General features: G+C 47.7%; 1 protein-coding gene across 2 annotated transcripts in view; it reads left to right on the forward strand.

Moving 5' to 3' along the window:
- The window catches only part of VPS45 (vacuolar protein sorting 45 homolog), an 85,973-nt gene that overhangs the window by 12,865 nt on the left and 54,690 nt on the right, over nucleotides 1-18,418 (forward strand). For both annotated transcript variants that reach the window (XR_005744830.1, XM_040333747.1), the window contains exons 5-8: nucleotides 4,841-4,909; nucleotides 7,206-7,343; nucleotides 9,858-9,968; nucleotides 12,383-12,517. Coding sequence is in view for 1 of the 2 variants with exons in the window: in XM_040333747.1 (XP_040189681.1) it covers nucleotides 4,841-4,909; nucleotides 7,206-7,343; nucleotides 9,858-9,968; nucleotides 12,383-12,517 (453 nt within the window). In the remaining variant the exon portion in view is untranslated. The remainder of the gene's footprint in view (nucleotides 1-4,840; nucleotides 4,910-7,205; nucleotides 7,344-9,857; nucleotides 9,969-12,382; nucleotides 12,518-18,418) is intronic.

An 18,418-nucleotide genomic window follows, 5' to 3' on the forward strand; every position in this document is an offset into this window, starting at 1 on the left:
GCAGCACTCTTTTGCCGGAAGTGGGAGCAAATACCTGGATTACACAGGTATCTGCTCCTCCCCCCTGAAAGTTGCGAAATGTGACACCGGAGGGAGAGAGGAATATGGACAGCGGAAGTTCCATTTCTGGGTGGAACTCCGCTTTAAGGCAGAACTACACTTAGCTTTTTGTCAACGGTCCTCATCCTTCGCCCTTCTTCTAATTGCCAGTTTCCGTGCCTCTTCGTTGGTCGCCACTGGATAATGTAACGGGGTCAGTCATCCCAGCGCGAGGAGGGGCCCCCTTGGTCAGGGCTTGAAAAAAAAGGATTTTTGTACTCACCGTAAAATCCATTTCTCTGAGTTCATAGACGGACACAGCCTTCATTGACCTTAGGGTTATGCTTCTTCCTACCAGGAGATTTAGGCAGAATTCTACAGCACTTAAGGTGTTAAAAACTTTCCTTAATGCCGCTCCTCCCAGGGGGCGTGGCTCCCCCAGGCATAACCCACACCCTGCTTTAGCAGCCTCAGTTCGTAACAAGCAGTACAAACAAAGGAGGGGTGGGTGCTGTGTCCGTCTATGAACTCAGAGAAATGGATTTTACGGTGAGTACAAAAATCCTTTTTTCTCTTTCGTTCATAGACGGACACAGCCTTCATTGACCTTAGGGACGTCCCCAAGCAGTGTCAAAAAAATTCGAGGGGTGGGAAAAATAACACAGCAAAAACAGGTTACACCCCAAACAAAAACCGGAGTTACTCAACGGAGGAACTCCAACCTTAAACTGCCGCCTGTAACACCCTGCGGCCAATGGAGGCATCCGAAGATGCACTCACATCCACCATATAAAACTTTGAAAAAGCGTGGACCGACGACCAGGTCGCAGCCTTACACACCAGTAACACAGAGGCTTGGTGTCGGAAAGCCCAAGAGGCCCCGATCGCCCTGGTCGAATGCGCCGTGACCCGAAAGGGAGGCGCCCGCCCTTCAGGGCATAGGCCTGAAGCACAATCCGTCGGATCCACCTGGAAATGGTGGCCGACGAAACTGCCAGGCCCTTACTGGGACCGGACACAGACACGAACAGCGAGTCCGACATCCGGAACGGAGCTGTCGCCGACAAGTAAACTCGAAGGGCCCGAACCACATCCAAAGAATGTAAAGTGGCCTCCTTCGGGTTCTTCGGCTGAGGACACAAGGATGGAAGAACAATGTCCACATCCAAGTGAAAAGCCGAAACGACCTTAGGGAGAAAAACGGCTGCGGCCGCAGCACCACCTCATCCTTACGGATGACCAAGCAGGGAGCCTTGCAAGACAAGGCCGCCAGAACAGACAGACACCCGTCTGATCGAGGTAATTGCTACCAGAAATAAAATCACCTTTTGTGACAATAAAACAAAAAACCTCCCGAATGTCCTCAAAGGGAGCATCCCGAAGCACTGAAAGGACTAAATTCAAGTCCCATGGGGGTAATGGAGGGCGCACCGGAGGGGCCACCTGCCAGACCCCCTGACCCAACGCACGCACCCAGGAGTGCGATGCCAAGGGTCGCTGCAAGTAAAAAACAGCCAGAGCAGAAATCTGGCTCCTAACCGTACGTAAGGCGAGAGCCTGAACCACTCCCTGCTGCAAAGACAGCAGAATCCTGTACACAACGCATGTACGAGAGTGCCAGTTCATCTCCCCACACACAGAGAAGTAGGCCTTCCATGTATGAGGAAAAAACCTACGTGAGGTAGACCTCCGTGCAGGCAGCACGGTAGAGACCACCGAGCCCAATAGGCCTCGGTCCTTAAGCCCCTGGCTCTCAACAGCCACGCCGCTAAGGCCGGTGGCTGTGAAACAGGGTGGAAGATTGGACCCTGTAACAGAAAATCAATTCCCAGGGGAAGACGCTAGAGGGCGTCTGCCAGCAGACGCACCTGGTCCGCGTACCAGAAGCGACGCGGCCAATCTGGGGCAATCAGGACCGATAGAATCCCTACAGCTTCTACTCTGCGCAGCAGGCGAGGAAGAAGCTTCCGAGGAGGGAAGGTGTAAAGTAGGCGACAGCGACCCCAAGGAGCCACCAACGCGCCTGACGCGTCCGCCCACGGGTCCTTAAACCTGGCCACGAACCGTGGCACCTACCGATAGAGACGGGACGCTAGAAGGTCCACGTCCGGAGTGCCCCACTTTCGGCACAGACCCCGAAACACCTGCGGGTGGAGAGACCACTCTCCTTGGCCCAGTGCAGTGCGACTTAGGTAGTCGGCTAGCCAATTCCGTATTCCCGGAATGTACCCGGCCGATAGAGCCGGAACGGACCCTTCGGCCCACCGAAAGGATGTGCGCGACCCCCGTCGCTGCAACAGAACTCCGTGTGCCTCCCTGATGATCAACCTACGCCACGGATGTGGTGTTATCGGACAGGATCCTGACCGGTCGGCCCTGTAGATCCAGGGACCACCTGGTAAGGCAAAGCTTGATTGCTCGGAGCTCCAGAACGTTGATCAGTAGGCAGGACTCCACCTGAGTCCAGTGCCCCTGGGCTGACTGGGTGCCCCAAGCGCCCCTCCCCAACCGGAGAGGCTGGCATCCGTCGTGACCACTGTCCAGTGGCCTGCAGAAAAATGACTTTCCGGCCCGAAGCACCGGAAACGCCAGCCACCATACCAGGGGAGACATGATCAGATGACTCAACTGAATCTGGTAATCCAGAGATGACGGAAGCTAGTCCCATCGTGACAGCAGTTCCCTCCGTAGTACCCTGGCGTGGAATTGGGCATACGGAACCGCCTCGAAAGAGGCTACCAACTGACCCAGAACCTTCCTGCAGAATCGCAGAGATGACCGCTTCTGGGTCGGCAACTGCTGCACAGCAGATAGCAGAGTCTGAAGTTTTTCCGCTAGGAGAAAAACACTCCCGCCCCGGAGGAATCCAGGACCAGTCTCAGGTATCCCTGAGACGGAATCAACCCTGATTTCAGGACAATCCAGAAACCAGCCGAACACTCGGAGAGCCTGACACGTGATAGACACGGCTCCACCAATGCAGAGCTCGAAGAAGCTCGTAGGAGAATGTCGTCCAGACATCCCATGATAACAAACCCCCGCTGTCACAGCCGGGCCAGTATCGGTATGAGCACCTTGGCGAAAACCCGCCGAATGGGAAGGACACCATTGAAAATGGTCCCCCCCGACCGCAAAGCACAGAATCTCTGGTGGTTTGAGGATATGCAGGTACACGTTCATGACATCCAAGGATGCCAGAAAAACCTGACAAAACAAAACGAGGGACTTGAGGCCCAGGATCGACCGGGCCCCATCCTCCATGGGGACACAAACAGAATGGAGTAAAACCCCGAGACCGTTCCAACGAGGGAACTGGCACAATCACTCCCCTGACCAGAAGATCCTGGACAGCCCCTGACGGAGTCAACCGGCGAACCGGAGGAGGCCAGAAGCCGGAGGGAAAAAACCTGTTTGGCAGACAAGAGAGAAACTCAATCTTGTACCCCAAGGAAAACACTTCGCAATGCGAAGCCAGTCTCCCACCCGAGACACGGGCGGGAGCAGACCTTCAGGCGGAAGCAGGTATGTCCGCAGACTTGTTAGGCATGCGGTATCCGGTGCGCTGCTACCCCGCAGCGGGGATTCAAGCACCATGTAGACCTACCCCCACCGCACAGGGCGAGCGAAAAAACGCTCGGAGGTAGGCAAGGAGGGTCCTTGCACAGGAGGAGGTCCCTAGCCCTTCCCAAACCGTGGGAACAGCATGCGCTTACCACCTGTGGCATCCTCAATGATGCCAGTCAGGGAAGACCCAAAAGGACCGTTCACCCTTAACGGCCATCACCAAGGCCACCTTAGAGGTCCTTCTTCCAGCTCCTGCAGCAGGAGCTTCGCCCTTTTAGTCGGGGCCTGCCAGGGCCCCGGCCAGAGCCGGCCTCACCGTCGAACCCACCACCGTGAATAGGGAGCGGGCCACGGCCTCCACTCTCCTATCAGCGGGATCCTGAAATGCAGGAGCCCCTTCCACAGGCAATGTGGTGGCCTTGCGCAGTCTGGACACAGGGGGGTCCACTGGCGGAGGAGAGACCTACTTTTTTATTTATTTTTTTAAAGCCCCCCTCAAGGGGGTAACGGGTTGCAAAGTTTTTTGACAAACTTTTTGCGGTGCATCCCATTCCTTGTATAACATATAGTCCAAATAAGGAACACAAGGAAACACTTCAGCGATGCGTGGTAGTCTGCTGGTACTGACACGGAGGTGTCTCCGCCACATCCTCAATTTTTAGTTATGTATTGATTGATTTTGTGTGAACGTTCTAGCATCTATACAAACTATGGTAGGTATGTATGTATGTGTATATGGTATATATTTTACATTACTAATTAGGGTTGTCCCGATACCGATACTAGTATCGGGACCGATACTGAGCATTTGCGCGAGTACTTGTACTCCCGCAAATGCTCCCGATGCCAGACCCGATACTTTTTTTTTTTTTTGTGGAGAGCGGGCGGAGAGCAGGTGGAGAGGGGGCGGAGAGCGGAGCCGAGCAGTCCTCAAAGAGAAAACCAGGCCACCCCACGCCGCCGCCTAGTTGATCAGCACAGGGAACATTACAGCTTTCATTTGAATAGCTGTGTGTTCCCCGCCGCGCCACGTCATATATATAGCCCCTCCCCCTTGTCCGGGCAGTTTGATAGACAGATCACCCATTCCAGGATTGGATGGGTGATCTGTCTATCAATGTGCCCGGACAAGGGGGAGGGGCTATATATGACGTGGCGCGGCGGGGAACACAGCTCCTATGTAGTTGTACTTATAATGACCATTTTACATAATACATTTTTTTTTATTTTTTTTTAGGAGTTTTATGGAGATTACATAGCTGTGAACCCCCATGTGTTCTCATTAAACATTGTGGGGTGTTACCAGGTAAGAACACATATTTTTAATTTTTTTTTAATGTATATGGAATAGAAAAAAACAAAGAAAACTTAAGGAATTTGTTTTAGCACCATACAAACCCCATGATGTATGTTCTGGTTGGAGAAGTGTGTGTGATATATATATACACATACATACATACATACATACATACATACATACATACACACACACATTAAAAATCATATTTATTGACAGCATCATTCAACCCCTTTCCTGTAATCCCAGAGCATCACAAACATGCAAGAGCATCATTAAACCAGCCTGGGATCAAAAAAAGAATGATGCTATTGTACATTTTATTATAATTACAATATTACATTAAAAAGAGAAAAAAAGCTACTGTTTTTTCCTCTACATGTTTCGCCAAAAGCTTCTTCAGGAGGAGCGTTACCAGGAGTTAATAAGCCACAGTCATATCTATCAAACAATATCTGATCCCAATAGCTGTTAATCACAACAACTTTTCTGTCTGTTTTTTAAAGCTAAGAGGGGACGCCAGACTTTGCTCAGCATGCAAATCTCAATGGATGGTTTACCAAGTATTTGGTTAATGGGTATTGCAAGTAAGCTGCCCCACTGGCGTCTCCATGGCTTATTCCTTTATTTTTTTTCAAGGCCCGGATTCACGTAGGAGATACGCCGCCGTATCTCCAGATACGCCGCCGTATCTCCAGATACGCCGCCGTATCTCCAGATACGCCGCCGTATCTCCAGATACGCCGCCGTATCTCCAGATACGCCGCCGTATCTCCAGATACGCCGCCGTATCTCCAGATACGCCGCCGTATCTCCAGATACGCCGCCGTATCTCCAGATACGCCGCCGTATCTCCAGATACGCCGCCGTATCTCCAGATACGCCGCCGTATCTGAGTCTGAGCCGCCGTATCTGAGTCTGAGCCGCCGTATCTGAGTCTGAGCCGCCGTATCTGAGTCTGAGCCGCCGTATCTGAGTCTGAGCCGCCGTATCTGAGTCTGAGCCGCCGTATCTGAGTCTGAGCCGCCGTATCTGAGTCTGAGCCGCCGTATCTGAGTCTGAGCCGCCGTATCTGAGTCTGAGCCGCCGTATCTGAGTCTGAGCCGCCGTATCTGAGTCTGAGCCGCCGTATCTGAGTCTGAGCCGCCGTATCTGAGTCTGAGCCGCCGTATCTGAGTCTGAGCCGCCGTATCTGAGTCTGAGCCGCCGTATCTGAGTCTGAGCCGCCGTATCTGAGTCTGAGCCGCCGTATCTGAGTCTGAGCCGCCGTATCTGAGTCTGAGCCGCCGTATCTGAGTCTGAGCCGCCGTATCTGAGTCTGAGCCGCCGTATCTGAGTCTGAGCCGCCGTATCTGAGTCTGAGCCGCCGTATCTTGGCGCCTGATTCAAAGAATCAGATACGCCAAAATTTCTCTAAGATACGACCAGTGTAAGTCTCCTACGCCGTCGTATCTTAACTGCATATTTACGCTGGCCGCTAGGGGCGTGTACGCTGATTTACGCCTAGAATATGTAAATCAGCTAGATACGCCAATTCACGAACGTACGCCCGGCCGACGCAGTACAGATACACCGTTTACATTAGGCTTAGGCTTTTTCCAGAGTAAAGGTACCCCTGCTCTATGAGGCGTACCAATGTTAGGTATGGACGTCGGAACAGCGTAAAATTTTTCACGTTTTACGTCGTTTGCGTAAGTCGTTCGCGAATAGGGCTGGGCGTCATTTACGTTCACATCGAAAGCATTGGCTTTTTGTGGGTTAATTTGGAGCATGCGCACTGGGATACTTTCCCGGACGGCGCATGCGCCGTTCGTAAAAAGCGTAATTTACGTGGGGTCACAATAAATTTACATAACACGCCCACATCTTCCACATTTGAATTGGGCCGGCTTACGCCGGCCTATTTACGCTACGCCGCCGCAACTTTGCTTTGTGAATACTGCACTTGCCTGTCAAAGTTGCGGAGGCGTAACGTAAATAGGATACGTTACGCCCGCACAAAGATGCGCTCTCCTACGTGAATCTGGCCCTAAGTCTTTAGCCCGCTAGAGGATCTTGAAAACTGACCCTCACGCAGAAGTAACAGTCAGCTGTATCTATGCATTTTCCTGGTGTGACTTCCCCCGAGATCTTTAGTATTATGCACCCTTGTGCATATATTTGACCTCCTGCAATGCAGCGTTGGGTGCCTGAGTGGCCAGTTGCCATGCCTGAGTGCAGTCACAAGGGGGCAGGAGGAGGGCAACCCGGGAACTACCGAAAAAAAACATGGACCCCATCACTAATGCTTGTTCTTGTATTTTAGGGTCGGAATTGGGATCCGTTCCAACTGTCCAGAGCAACACAAGGCCTTACCGCCCTGCTCCTCTCCCTGAAAAAATGCCCCATGATCCGGTACCAACTCTCCTCAGACATGGCTAAAAGGCTGGCCGAGGGTGTAAAGGTGGGTATACAGTGGTGGTTCTTCAGGGGTCTCAAACTGGGTGGCCCACCAACTGTTGCAAATCTACAATTCCCATCATGCCTCTGCCTGTGGGAGTCATGCTTGTAACTGTCAGCCTTGCAATGCCTCTTGTAGTTTAGCAACAGTTGGAGCGCCGCCAGTTTTGAGACCCCTGTTAGTGTATTACTAGCACCTTCTGTTCTTCTTTTTTTTTCTTTGTTTTCGTTTTAAAGTTTTGGATACAGTCAGGAATATTTGCAGTCTGTGTCCCATTTGGGGAGATTTCCCTGTCGCTTCATGTGGTGTCCTGGACAGGAATATTCCCGCTAAACAAGTGTCCCTGTTGAAAAATCACCTCTCACCTTTTTGTTCTGGTGTTGCCCACGGGTCGGACTACGGAGTCCGCCGGCTCAGCGGGAGTTCTCTCTGCTGATCTCCGCTGAGCCGGCGGATGACAAGTCCCCCTCTGCTCACTGAGCGGGGAGGGGCTTGTGCAGCGCCGCTGTCGCCTATAGAGAGATCTGATAAACGGACAGCATGTTCGTTTTCATCAAATCTCAACCGATCTGATGCGCCATGGACGGATGGGGACGTATCGCCATTCGTCTGATTTTGGCGGGTCGGATGTCAGCGGAGACATGTCCGATGACATGTCCGCATGGAGCGGCCTTTCAGGTCTGCCGACAAAACTGACATCGTGTGAAAGGGGCCCAAGGGGAATGATCAGTGGAGAGTATACAAAATGTATTTACAATATTTATTTATAGCAAAAAAGGCATTTGAAAGAATTAAAAAGCGTGTGTATATAGATATATATCTATCTATCTATCTATCTATCTATCTAATACACCATGAGGAATGAGCCCCTGTGTGTCAACGCGTTTCGCACTCTAGCTTCGTCAGGACACATTCAGGGATTGTTGGAAAGGAAAAACAGGTCTCACTGTCTTGCGGACTAAGTTCTTTATGGGATAATCTTACCCATAGAGTTTCAAAAGATCGCATCCATTGGTATATCAAAATCTCTGGATATTCAAAGGAGCCAGTAACTTGTTTTGGAAAATTATACGGAAAAAAAAATATATATATATATATATATATATAGATAGGAAACAATGGGGAGAATGGATGAGAGGTGGTGGTGATACAACTTGCGGCGAGCCAGTACGGAAGTCAGTACTGTATATGCTTCGTTAGAGTTGAATCTATCGCCTTTGGGTCATTTCCATGTATATTTCCACTGAGACAAGAAAGCCACACTGCAATCAAGCAGAGGACAGATGTACAGTCCAATAGGGTCTAGACAAGTGACGGCGAACCTTGGCACTCCAGATGTGTTGGAACTACATTTCCCATGGTGCTACACCACACTGCGGAGTGCATGAGCATCATGGGAAATGTAGTTCCAAAACATCTGGGGTGCCAAGGTTTACCATCACTGGTCTAGACCCTTGAAGCCATCGTGGCTAGCAAGATCATCCAGTCTACTCCCCTAAGAAAAGAGACTCACGCTTAGGCTGCATTCACACCTCGGCGTACTAAATCGCGGTGACAAATAGCGGCGTTTTGTACCGCGATTCGCGCCGCGATTTAATGCAGCTTTCACCCCCTCTATGGAGATGGTTCACATCTCCTATGCCGAACGCCGAAAGACGCCTGGAAAAAAAGGTCCGGGACTTTTTTTCAGGCGGCAGGCGTTCGGCGTGGAGATGTGAACCATCTCCATAGAGGGCAATGTTACATCATCCCTCTGGCGTGTCGGGGCGGCAACGGGCGTCACACTACAGGCGACAAAACGCCTAGGTGTGAATGGGCTCTTAAGGTGGGCTAGGCATGTGCACTGGCAAAAAATGTGTTTATTTTCGTTTTTGTTTCATTCGTTTTTTTGGAAGTTCGAAAAATTTGATTTATTTTATTTTTTTCGTTTTTCTTTTTTGCTTTTTTTCTGAAATTCTAAGATTCAGAATTCCGAATTTCCGAAAAAGCAAGAAAAACAAATAAAACGAATAAAACCCACATTTTTTGAATTTCCAAAAAAAGCAAAAGAACGAATGAAACGAAAAAAGAACGAATTTTCGGAAATTCTAGAAATTCTGAATTCGGAAATTTCCTATTTTCGAATTTTAGATTATTCAAATTTGGAAATTTTAATTTTTTTTTTTTTTTTTTTTTTATACGAAAATTTGAAAATATGAACATTTGTAATTAACAAATTTCTCAAAATTCGTTAAACGAATTAGAAACTAAACAAATTGCACATGTCTACTTTTTTATTATTTATACCAAACTTCTATACGGATGTGGCCATAGTAGTGCTCTCTACAAATTTTCTTTGTTCTGTCCAATGATCAGTGGGACTAATAGAGAAGGGGAATCTTCCCCATCATGGTGACACAGGCGGCAGAGAACACTTGACAGGTTCTCACCCTTTCCCTCTCTATCCAAGACTAGGAAAGTACTGTAAAATGTTTGTACAATGCACTGATCCTGTCACTGTGATCTTTTATTTTCCAGCAAGTCATTACAAAGGAGTATGAGCTGTTTGACTTCCGTCGTACTGAAGTGCCGCCCTTGCTCCTCATCCTGGATCGTACCGATGATGCCATCTCACCCCTGCTTAACCAGGTGGGCATGAATCCTTTTATCAGTTTTCCAATGAACTTTATTTCCATACAATGTTTGTTTTTTTGTACTTTTAACCACTTCAGCCCCGGAAGAATTTACCCCCTTCCTGACCAGAGCACTTTTTGCGATTCGGCACTTTGTTGCTCTTTAAGGCTCCATTCACACCTAGGCGTATTGTCGCCTGTAGCGCAACGCTATTGCAGCCTGCAATACGCTGGAGGGGTGATTTAACATTGTCGGCTATGGAGATGGTTCACATCTCCACGCCGAACACCGAAACGCCGTACGCCTGAAGCTCAAAACAAGCCTGAAGCTCAAACGCCGCAATTTGTCGCGGCAAATCGCGGTAACATACGCCGCGTTCAGGTGTGAATGCAGCCTTACTGACAAGTGCGCGACGTGGCACCCAAAAGAAATTGACGTCCTTGTTTCCCCACAAATGGAGCTTTCTTTTTACTTTTTGATATTATATATATATATATATATATATATATATATATATATATATATAATATGTTTTTTTTCCTCAGTTTAGACCGATCATCTTCTTCTTCATATTTTTGGTAAAAAAAAAACGCAATAAGCGTATATTGATTGGTTTGAGTTATGGCGTCTACAAAATAGGGGTTAGATTTATGGCATTTTTTTTAATGATATTTATTTATTTTTGCTAGTAATGGCGACGATCTGAGATTTTTATCGGGACTGCGACATTATGGCGGACACATCGGACACTTTTGACGCTCTTTTTTGACATTTTACATAATTTGTAATTTATACAGCGATCAGTGCTATAAAAATGTACTGATTACTGTGTAAATGACACTGGCAGGGAAGGGGTTAAACACTAGGGGGCGATGAAGGGGTTAAGTGTATCCTAGGGAGTGATTCTAACTGTGGGGGTGCTGGGCTACCAGTGATATGACAGAGATCGCTGCTCCAGATGACAGGGAGCAGAAGATCAGTGTCCTGTCACTAGGCAGAACAGGGAAATGCCTTGTTTACATCTGCACCCCCCCGTTCTGCCGCTCCTTGACACGATCGCAGACACCCGGCGGACATCAAGTCCATGAACGTGCTCATGGAGCACATGTGCGCCCACTATGCCGCAATTTAGAGGGGATGGACAAGTACGTCCCTTTGTGCAGCCGTGCCATTCTGCCGACATACATAGTCGTGCAGCGGTCAGCAAGCGGTTAAGGTTCCCCCCCCCCCCCCTTGATCAGTGCCCCCCCAATAGTCAGCCGCTGCCCGAGCCCTGCTCAATGCGCCCGTAAGAGACATAGGCCTTCGGATTTACCCCGCCCCTGTTCTCTTCTCATTGGCTCACTGGCTGTGATTGACAGCAGTGGGAACTAATGGCTCCTGCTGCTGTCTCAGCCATTGAGAGGGAGTCCTGGGACAGCCAAGGCTCTTGTGCACATCGCTGGATCGAGGGGGAGTTCAGGTGAGTATTAGGCCCCTTTCACACTGAGACGTATTTCAACAATCCTGCCCCAGCATTCTCAGTGTGAAAGCTGGGGCAGGAGGGCTTTCACTCTGAGACGATGCGCTGGCGGGAGGAAAAAAAATCTCCTGCAAGCAGCATCTTTGGAGCGGTAAAGGAGCGGTGTGTGCTCCTTTATTGCACCTTCCCATTGAAATCAATGGGACAGTGTGGCTATACCGCCCGCAAACCGCTAGTGGCCGAATGGTACGGTAAATACGACGGTATAGCGGCGCTAAAAATCACACCGCTATACCGCCACCGCACCTCCCGCGCCCAGTGTGAAAGGGGCCTTAGGGTGGGGGTAGCAGCACACAGAAGGTTTCAGCCTTTACAACTACTTTAAATATTGCCTACAATTTATGCAATGCTTTACATGTACATTAACATCAATCTCGGCTCTCAGAATGCTTACAGTCTAAGGTACTTCTGTCACATATATACATTCACATGGTAGGGCCAAACAGAAGCCAATTCCCCTACCACCATGTGTTGAATAGGAATCCAGTATATGCAGGTAATTTCCCGTGTGAAGGAGGCCAAAAACTCCTTTTTACCCTTTTCGTTCTACCGTAGCCGATTGTAACAGAGAGATGACCATAGCGATTGACACGTTTCTTCGATCACAATCTACTTCATCAGGAGACATCGCTACAATAAAGCAGCAAAATTGATATAAGGACACAATAATTCGTATAAACAAGTTTTAACTTTGTTCTCAAAAAAGTAGATACTTGCATCTGTATAGCAAACAACCGACCGTGTATGAAGCCAGCGCCAAATACACATCCAGGGGATAAAAAAAAAAGTGTACTAAGAAACGTGGTGTGCAGACCTATTTCCAGTCTATTAATAGTAATCTTGTTACTAATTGTGTGTGAAATCTGAACTTTGCCCTTTATCTTAATGAGGACTCTTATGATTACAGTGGACGTACCAAGCCATGGTCCATGAATTGCTGGGCATCAATAACAATCGCATAGACCTGTCACGTGTACCAGGGATCAGTAAGGATCTGAAGGAGGTCGTCCTGTCTGCGGAGAACGATGAATTCTACGCTAATGTAAGTTTTTTTTTTTTTTTTTATGCGTTTTTCTGTGTGTTACAATGAGGGAGATTTACTAAAAACTCAACAAATACACAGGCGCTAAAACAGGGATAACAAAGTTCCTAGTAAAAGTAATTACTTGATAAGTTCATAAGTAAGGTGTAGAAAAGATGAACCAGAGCTGCGGAAATAATGGCACCCGGAAGTGCCAACACAACAAAAAAGATTTACTAAAACTTTTACTAAAACTGGTGCACACAGAATCTGATGCAGCTGTACATAGTAACCAATCGAAAAAACAAAGGCGCTGCTAAGTGCAGAAATAAAACCTTTTTTTATATCCCCAAGAGGATTAAAGAACACAAGATAGAAGATGAAAAGGAGCATGTAGGTGGATACACTTACTACATGCTCCTTTTCATCTTCTATCTTGTAAGTGTTTTTTAACCACTTAACCCCCGGACCATATTGCTGGTCAAAGACCAGGCCACTTTTTGCGATTCGGCACTGCGTCGCTTTAACTGACAATTGCGCGGCCGTGCGACGTGGCTTCCAAACAAAATTTGTGGGTTTTTTTCTCCCACAAATAGAGCTTTCTTTTGGTGGTATTTGATCACCTCTGCGGTTTTAATTTTTTGCGCCATAAACAAAAATAGAGCGTAAATTTTACTTTTTTTCTATAATAAATATCCCCCAAAAATATATTTAAAAAAAACATAATTTTTTTTCCACACTGTAGGCCGATACGTATTCTTCTACATATTTTTGGTTAAAAAAAAATTGCAATAAGCGTTTATTAATTGCTTTGCGCAAAAGTTATAGCTTCCACAAAATAGGGGACCGTTTTATGACCTTTTCATAATTTTTTTTTTTGTTACTAGTTATGACGGCGATCTGCGATTTTTATCGTGACTGCGACATTATAGCATGAAAAATCTGAAACTTTTGACATCATTTTGGGACCATTGTCATTTTTACAGCGATCAGTTCTGAAAAAATGCACTGATTACTGTAAAAATGACTCTGGCAGTGAAGGGGGTTTACCACTAGGTGGCACTGCAGGGGTTAAGTGTTCCCTAGGAAATGATTCTTACTGTTAGGTGACGCGTCACTGATGACCGTTCCTGATCACGGGGGAACGGTCATCAGTGACAGTGTCACTAGGCAGAATAGGTGAATGCCTTGTTTACAAAGGCTATCCCCTGTTCTGCCGACCGCAATCACAGGGCTCTCGGGAACATCAAGTTCCCGGGACCAGCGGCCGCACTCGCGGCGGACGACAAATTTAAAGGGACGTACCTGTGCGCCAATCTGCCTGCCCTTGCCATGTTGTCAGCGTAAATAGCCGTGCGGCGGTCACTGTGGTCACTTAGGTGTTACAACAGCAAATTAATGTTTGCTGTTGTAACACCATTTCTCAATCTGGCCAATCAAAAGCAGGTCTAAGACCCGTTTTCCGAATGGCCGAGAAGACTTCCGATTGGCCGAGAAGACTTCCGATTGGCCGAGAAGCAGGGAGTTAATGAAAGCTGCCGATGCCCGAGGAGAGCAGAGGAAGGGAAAGCTGTCGCTGGTGAGCAAGGGAAGCCGCCGGTGAAGAGCGTAATGGATATGGGTTAGAGCACCAGACACACCCGCCGACCGACCAACGGGTTTACGGGTGATACTGTTTGCCCCCCCAAAATAAAATTACCACTGGTCCCATACCGACAACTTGTTCCAGTTCGGCGACGCATTGGGCTGATCAGTTCTGAGGAAGACACTGGGATGAGTGATGAAATGTCTCCAACATTACCAGATAATTCCATGTGAATGTTTTACAATGGTTTGGCCCCATAGCTGGTTTCCAAATGCCGCGTCTTTCCTGATGCTTGTTTCATGGGTGGCCACACAGGGGCATAAAAGTATAATGTGGGTTTTGCCTGTGAGTAAAGGGAACCTGCATGATAGAAATGTGGCAACAGGCATTGCTCGCTTATCTTAAAGTGTTACTAGACCCACAACAGTAAAATCAGTCTGTATATGTAATAAAGCATGCTTGTTATACTCACTGTGGTCCCTAAGGGGTTAATCGGCTGTGGTTTTGTAAAAAGGCTGTTTGATCCGGTCTTCTCTGATCCTCCCCTTCTTCCACAGTCCCCAATCTATCTGCTAAAAGAACAGAGCCTTGGGGGCAGGCTGCACATGCTCAGTTTGCTGTGTATTGCTAGAAAGTTTTTTTTTTTTTTTTTTTTTTTTGGGGGAGTGCATGTGATCAGCACAGGGCCAATCGGCACTGTCCAGACAGAGGGTCAGGGGTCCTGCAGCCCTAATAGAAGTCACAAGACTGCTATATGCTGCTGATGAGAAAAGGTATTTAGCAATTTATATTTACTAAAATAATTGCATTTCCATGTTCTGTGGGAGACCTGATATAGCGACTGCAGGCTCCTGGGTTTAGTAACACTTTAAATGCTAAGCTCGCCTTTTATAATAACATGTGCAGTGCAGTGAAGGGGCCGCAGTACTTTTTAAAACACTGAAAATTGGCCTTCAGTTTAACCACTTCCCGACCGCCGCATGTAGATATACGTCGGCAGAATGGCACGTACAGGCACATTGGCATACCTGTACGTCCCTGCCTTTCCGCGGGTCGGGGGTCCGATCGGGACCCCCCCCCCCGCGCTACATGCGGCGGTCGGATTCCCTCGGGGAGCGATCCGGGACGACGGCGCGGCTATTCGTTTATAGCCGCTCCGTCGCGATCGCTCCCCGGAGCTGAAGAACGGGGAGAGCCGTATGTAAACACGGCTTCCCCGTGCTTCACTATGGCGCTGCATCGATCGAGTGATCCCTTTTATAGGGAGACTCGATCGATGACGTCAGACCTACAGCCACACCCCCCTACACTAAATCCTACAGCGCCCCCTGTGGTTAACTCCCAAACTGCAACTGTCATTTTCACAATAAACAATGCAATTTAAATGCATTTTTTGCTGTGAAAATGACAATGGTCCCAAAAATGTGTCAAAATTGTCCGAAGTGTCCGCCATAATGTCGCAGTCACGAAAAAAATTGCTGATCTCTGCCATTAGTAGTAAAAAAAAAAAATAATAAAAATGCAATAAAACTATCCCCTATTTTGTAAACACTATAAATTTTGCGCAAACCAATCGATAAACGATTATTGCGATTTTTTTTTTTACCAAAAATAGGTAGAAGAATACGTATCGGCCTAAACTGAGGAAAAAAACTATTTTTATATATGTTTTTGGGGGATATTATAGCAAAAAGTAAACAATATTGAATTTTTTTCAAAATTTACGCTCTATTTTTGTTTATAGCGCAAAAAATAAAAACCGCAGAGGTGATCAAATACCACCAAAATAAAGCTCTATTTGTGGGGAAAAAAGGACGCCAATTTTGTTTGGGAGCCACGTCGCACGACCGCGCAATTGTCAGTTAAAGCGACGCAGTGCCGAATTGTAAAAACCCCTTGGGTCATGTAGCAGCATATTGGTCCGGTCCTTAAGTGGTTAAAGCCCAACTCTGGGCAAAAATTATAATTTTTTCCCCATTCAGTGGGGTTGTGGTCAACTGCTCGTTTTTGTCTAGGGAGTTTCAGAACAGAGATATCCCATATATACTCGAGTATAAGCCGAGTTTTTCAGCACATTTTTTTTTGTGCTGAAAATGCCCCCCTCGGCTTATACTCGAGTCACCTTTTTGCGGATATACTCCTGGATTTTGGGGACCTGGTACCGGCCCCTGGACCCCAAACTTGGCACACATGTAGCCCCACTGTTCCTCTACAAGTGTGCAAAGTTTGTTGGCCGGGGAGCACCGATTTTTTTTTTTTTTTTTTCAAAGCCGGGCACCCCTTCCATAGACTCCCATGTTAAACGGTCATTTCTCTGGTGACTTTGGGGACTCTGTACCGGCCGGTCGTAGGTCCCCATGACCCGGAACTTGGCACGCATGTAGCCCCATTTCTCCTCTACAAGTGTGCAAAGTTTGTTGGCTGGGGAGCATCGATTTTTCAAAGCCAGGCACCCCTTCCATAGACTCCCATGTTAAACGTCAGTCTAGGCATGGGCACAGTGAGGCATGCACATGGACACAGTTTAATACATGCAGATGGACACCCTAGGCTTATACTCGAGTCAATACGTTTTCCCATTTTTTTTTGTGGTAAAATTAGGTGCCTCTGCTTATATTCGGGTCGGCTTATACTCAAGTTATATACGGTACTTGCCTAATCCTCTGATTCTTTCTGCACTAGGCCACTGGTCCCTGTGGCTCCTGAACACAACCCCCCCGGCTGTGGTCTGTCAGTGTTGTGTGGTGGACTCTTCCTGACGTCATCAAGCGCATAACCTGCTGTGGACGTGAGGATGTCAGGAACAGTCCACCACTGGAACATGGCAGAGCGCCATTTACCGAGGGAGTGGAGGATCGGGTAAGTATACATCTTTCTTATCTCCCTTGAACAAAATGAGCAGTTGATCCATGCAGTGCAGGCACAGCCCTACTGAATGGAAAAACTTTTTTTTTTTTTTTGCCCGGGTGTTGGGCTTTAAATGCTCTCTGTGTGGTGCACTTTGCCTCCCCATCTTGCAACAGCACCGAGCTAATAACTCCAAATATGTAATATGTATATGGAAAATGCAATATGGTTTCTCTTAAAGGGGTTTCCAATTTTCCCCCGTAAAAAGCGTCACGCCCATTTCCACCTACCAATCACAATGTTGGGTGAACGGATGTCTGACTGTACAGATGCAGTGCTGTTCCTGCAGAGGCATATTTATTAAAGGGAATCTTATAGAGCAGGGATATTGAATTCAAATTCAGAGGTCCGGTCAGTAAAATGTACTTTCCAGTAGAGGTCCTAATTGCATGTTTTTTGCTATTACACAGTCCCCCCCCCCCCACTTTTTACATCACAGCACATCCACTTTGCATTTCGGTCCCCCCTATTTACAACAGAGCACAATCCAAGTGTAAGATTTTACATCGCACCATTTACATCATAGGTGTCAAACACAAGGCCCGCAGGCCGAATCCGGCCCTCGCACCTGTCCTGCAGCTGCAGGAGAGCTCTAGCCCTTCTCTGGTCCTCCTCAAGACCCTTACTTTCTGCTTTTAAGCAATACATCTACCTTCTTCCCAGCAGCAGCATACTGTGATGTAAGGGAGAGTGGGGGACTCAACTTCTGATGGTGGGGTGGCTCTTGATATCTAATGTAAGGGGAGGGGATGCGCTGGACATCTAATCTTACAGATACAACCGGCCCTTTTGAGGGCCATCATAATGCTGATGCGGCCCACGATGAAATTGAGTTTGACAACCCTGATTTACATCATAGCCCCCCCCTTTACATTACTTTCCTGTTTGCATCACAGTCCCCCTTTACATTGCAGTCTCTGATCTTTACATCTCAACGCCCCTCTTCACATCAAAGTCCCCCCTTTACAGTATTGCACCCTCCTTTATGTGACGGCACTCTTACATGCCATTGCCACCCCTTTACATCAAAGTCATCCCCCCTCCCCTTTATATAGCAGCCCACCCTTTGTTGCATATCAGTTAGCCTTAACAGCACAGCTCCTTTATATCTGTTTGCTCATCTCCCCAGCCAGTCCTATCTTTCATAGCAAAGCCGGAAAAAAAGTGCGATAGGCCAGCATGGAGCGTACATAATCGCCAGCACACCAAGGATGGACAAATTTCGTCCAGAAATTCTTAATGAAAAGAGATCACATCACAAAGGTGCAACGTTTCGGAGCCACGCAGGACCCCTTCATGTCATCGCATGCCTGACGAAGGGGTCCTGCGTGGCTCTGAAACGTTGCACCTTTGTGATCTCTTTTCATTTAAACTTTCTGGACGAAATTTGTCGATCCTTGGTGTGCTGGCGAATATGTACGCTTGTTTGT

This window comes from Rana temporaria, chromosome 13 (genome assembly GCF_905171775.1).
Source record: "Rana temporaria chromosome 13, aRanTem1.1, whole genome shotgun sequence".
NCBI lineage: Eukaryota > Metazoa > Chordata > Amphibia > Anura > Ranidae > Rana > Rana temporaria.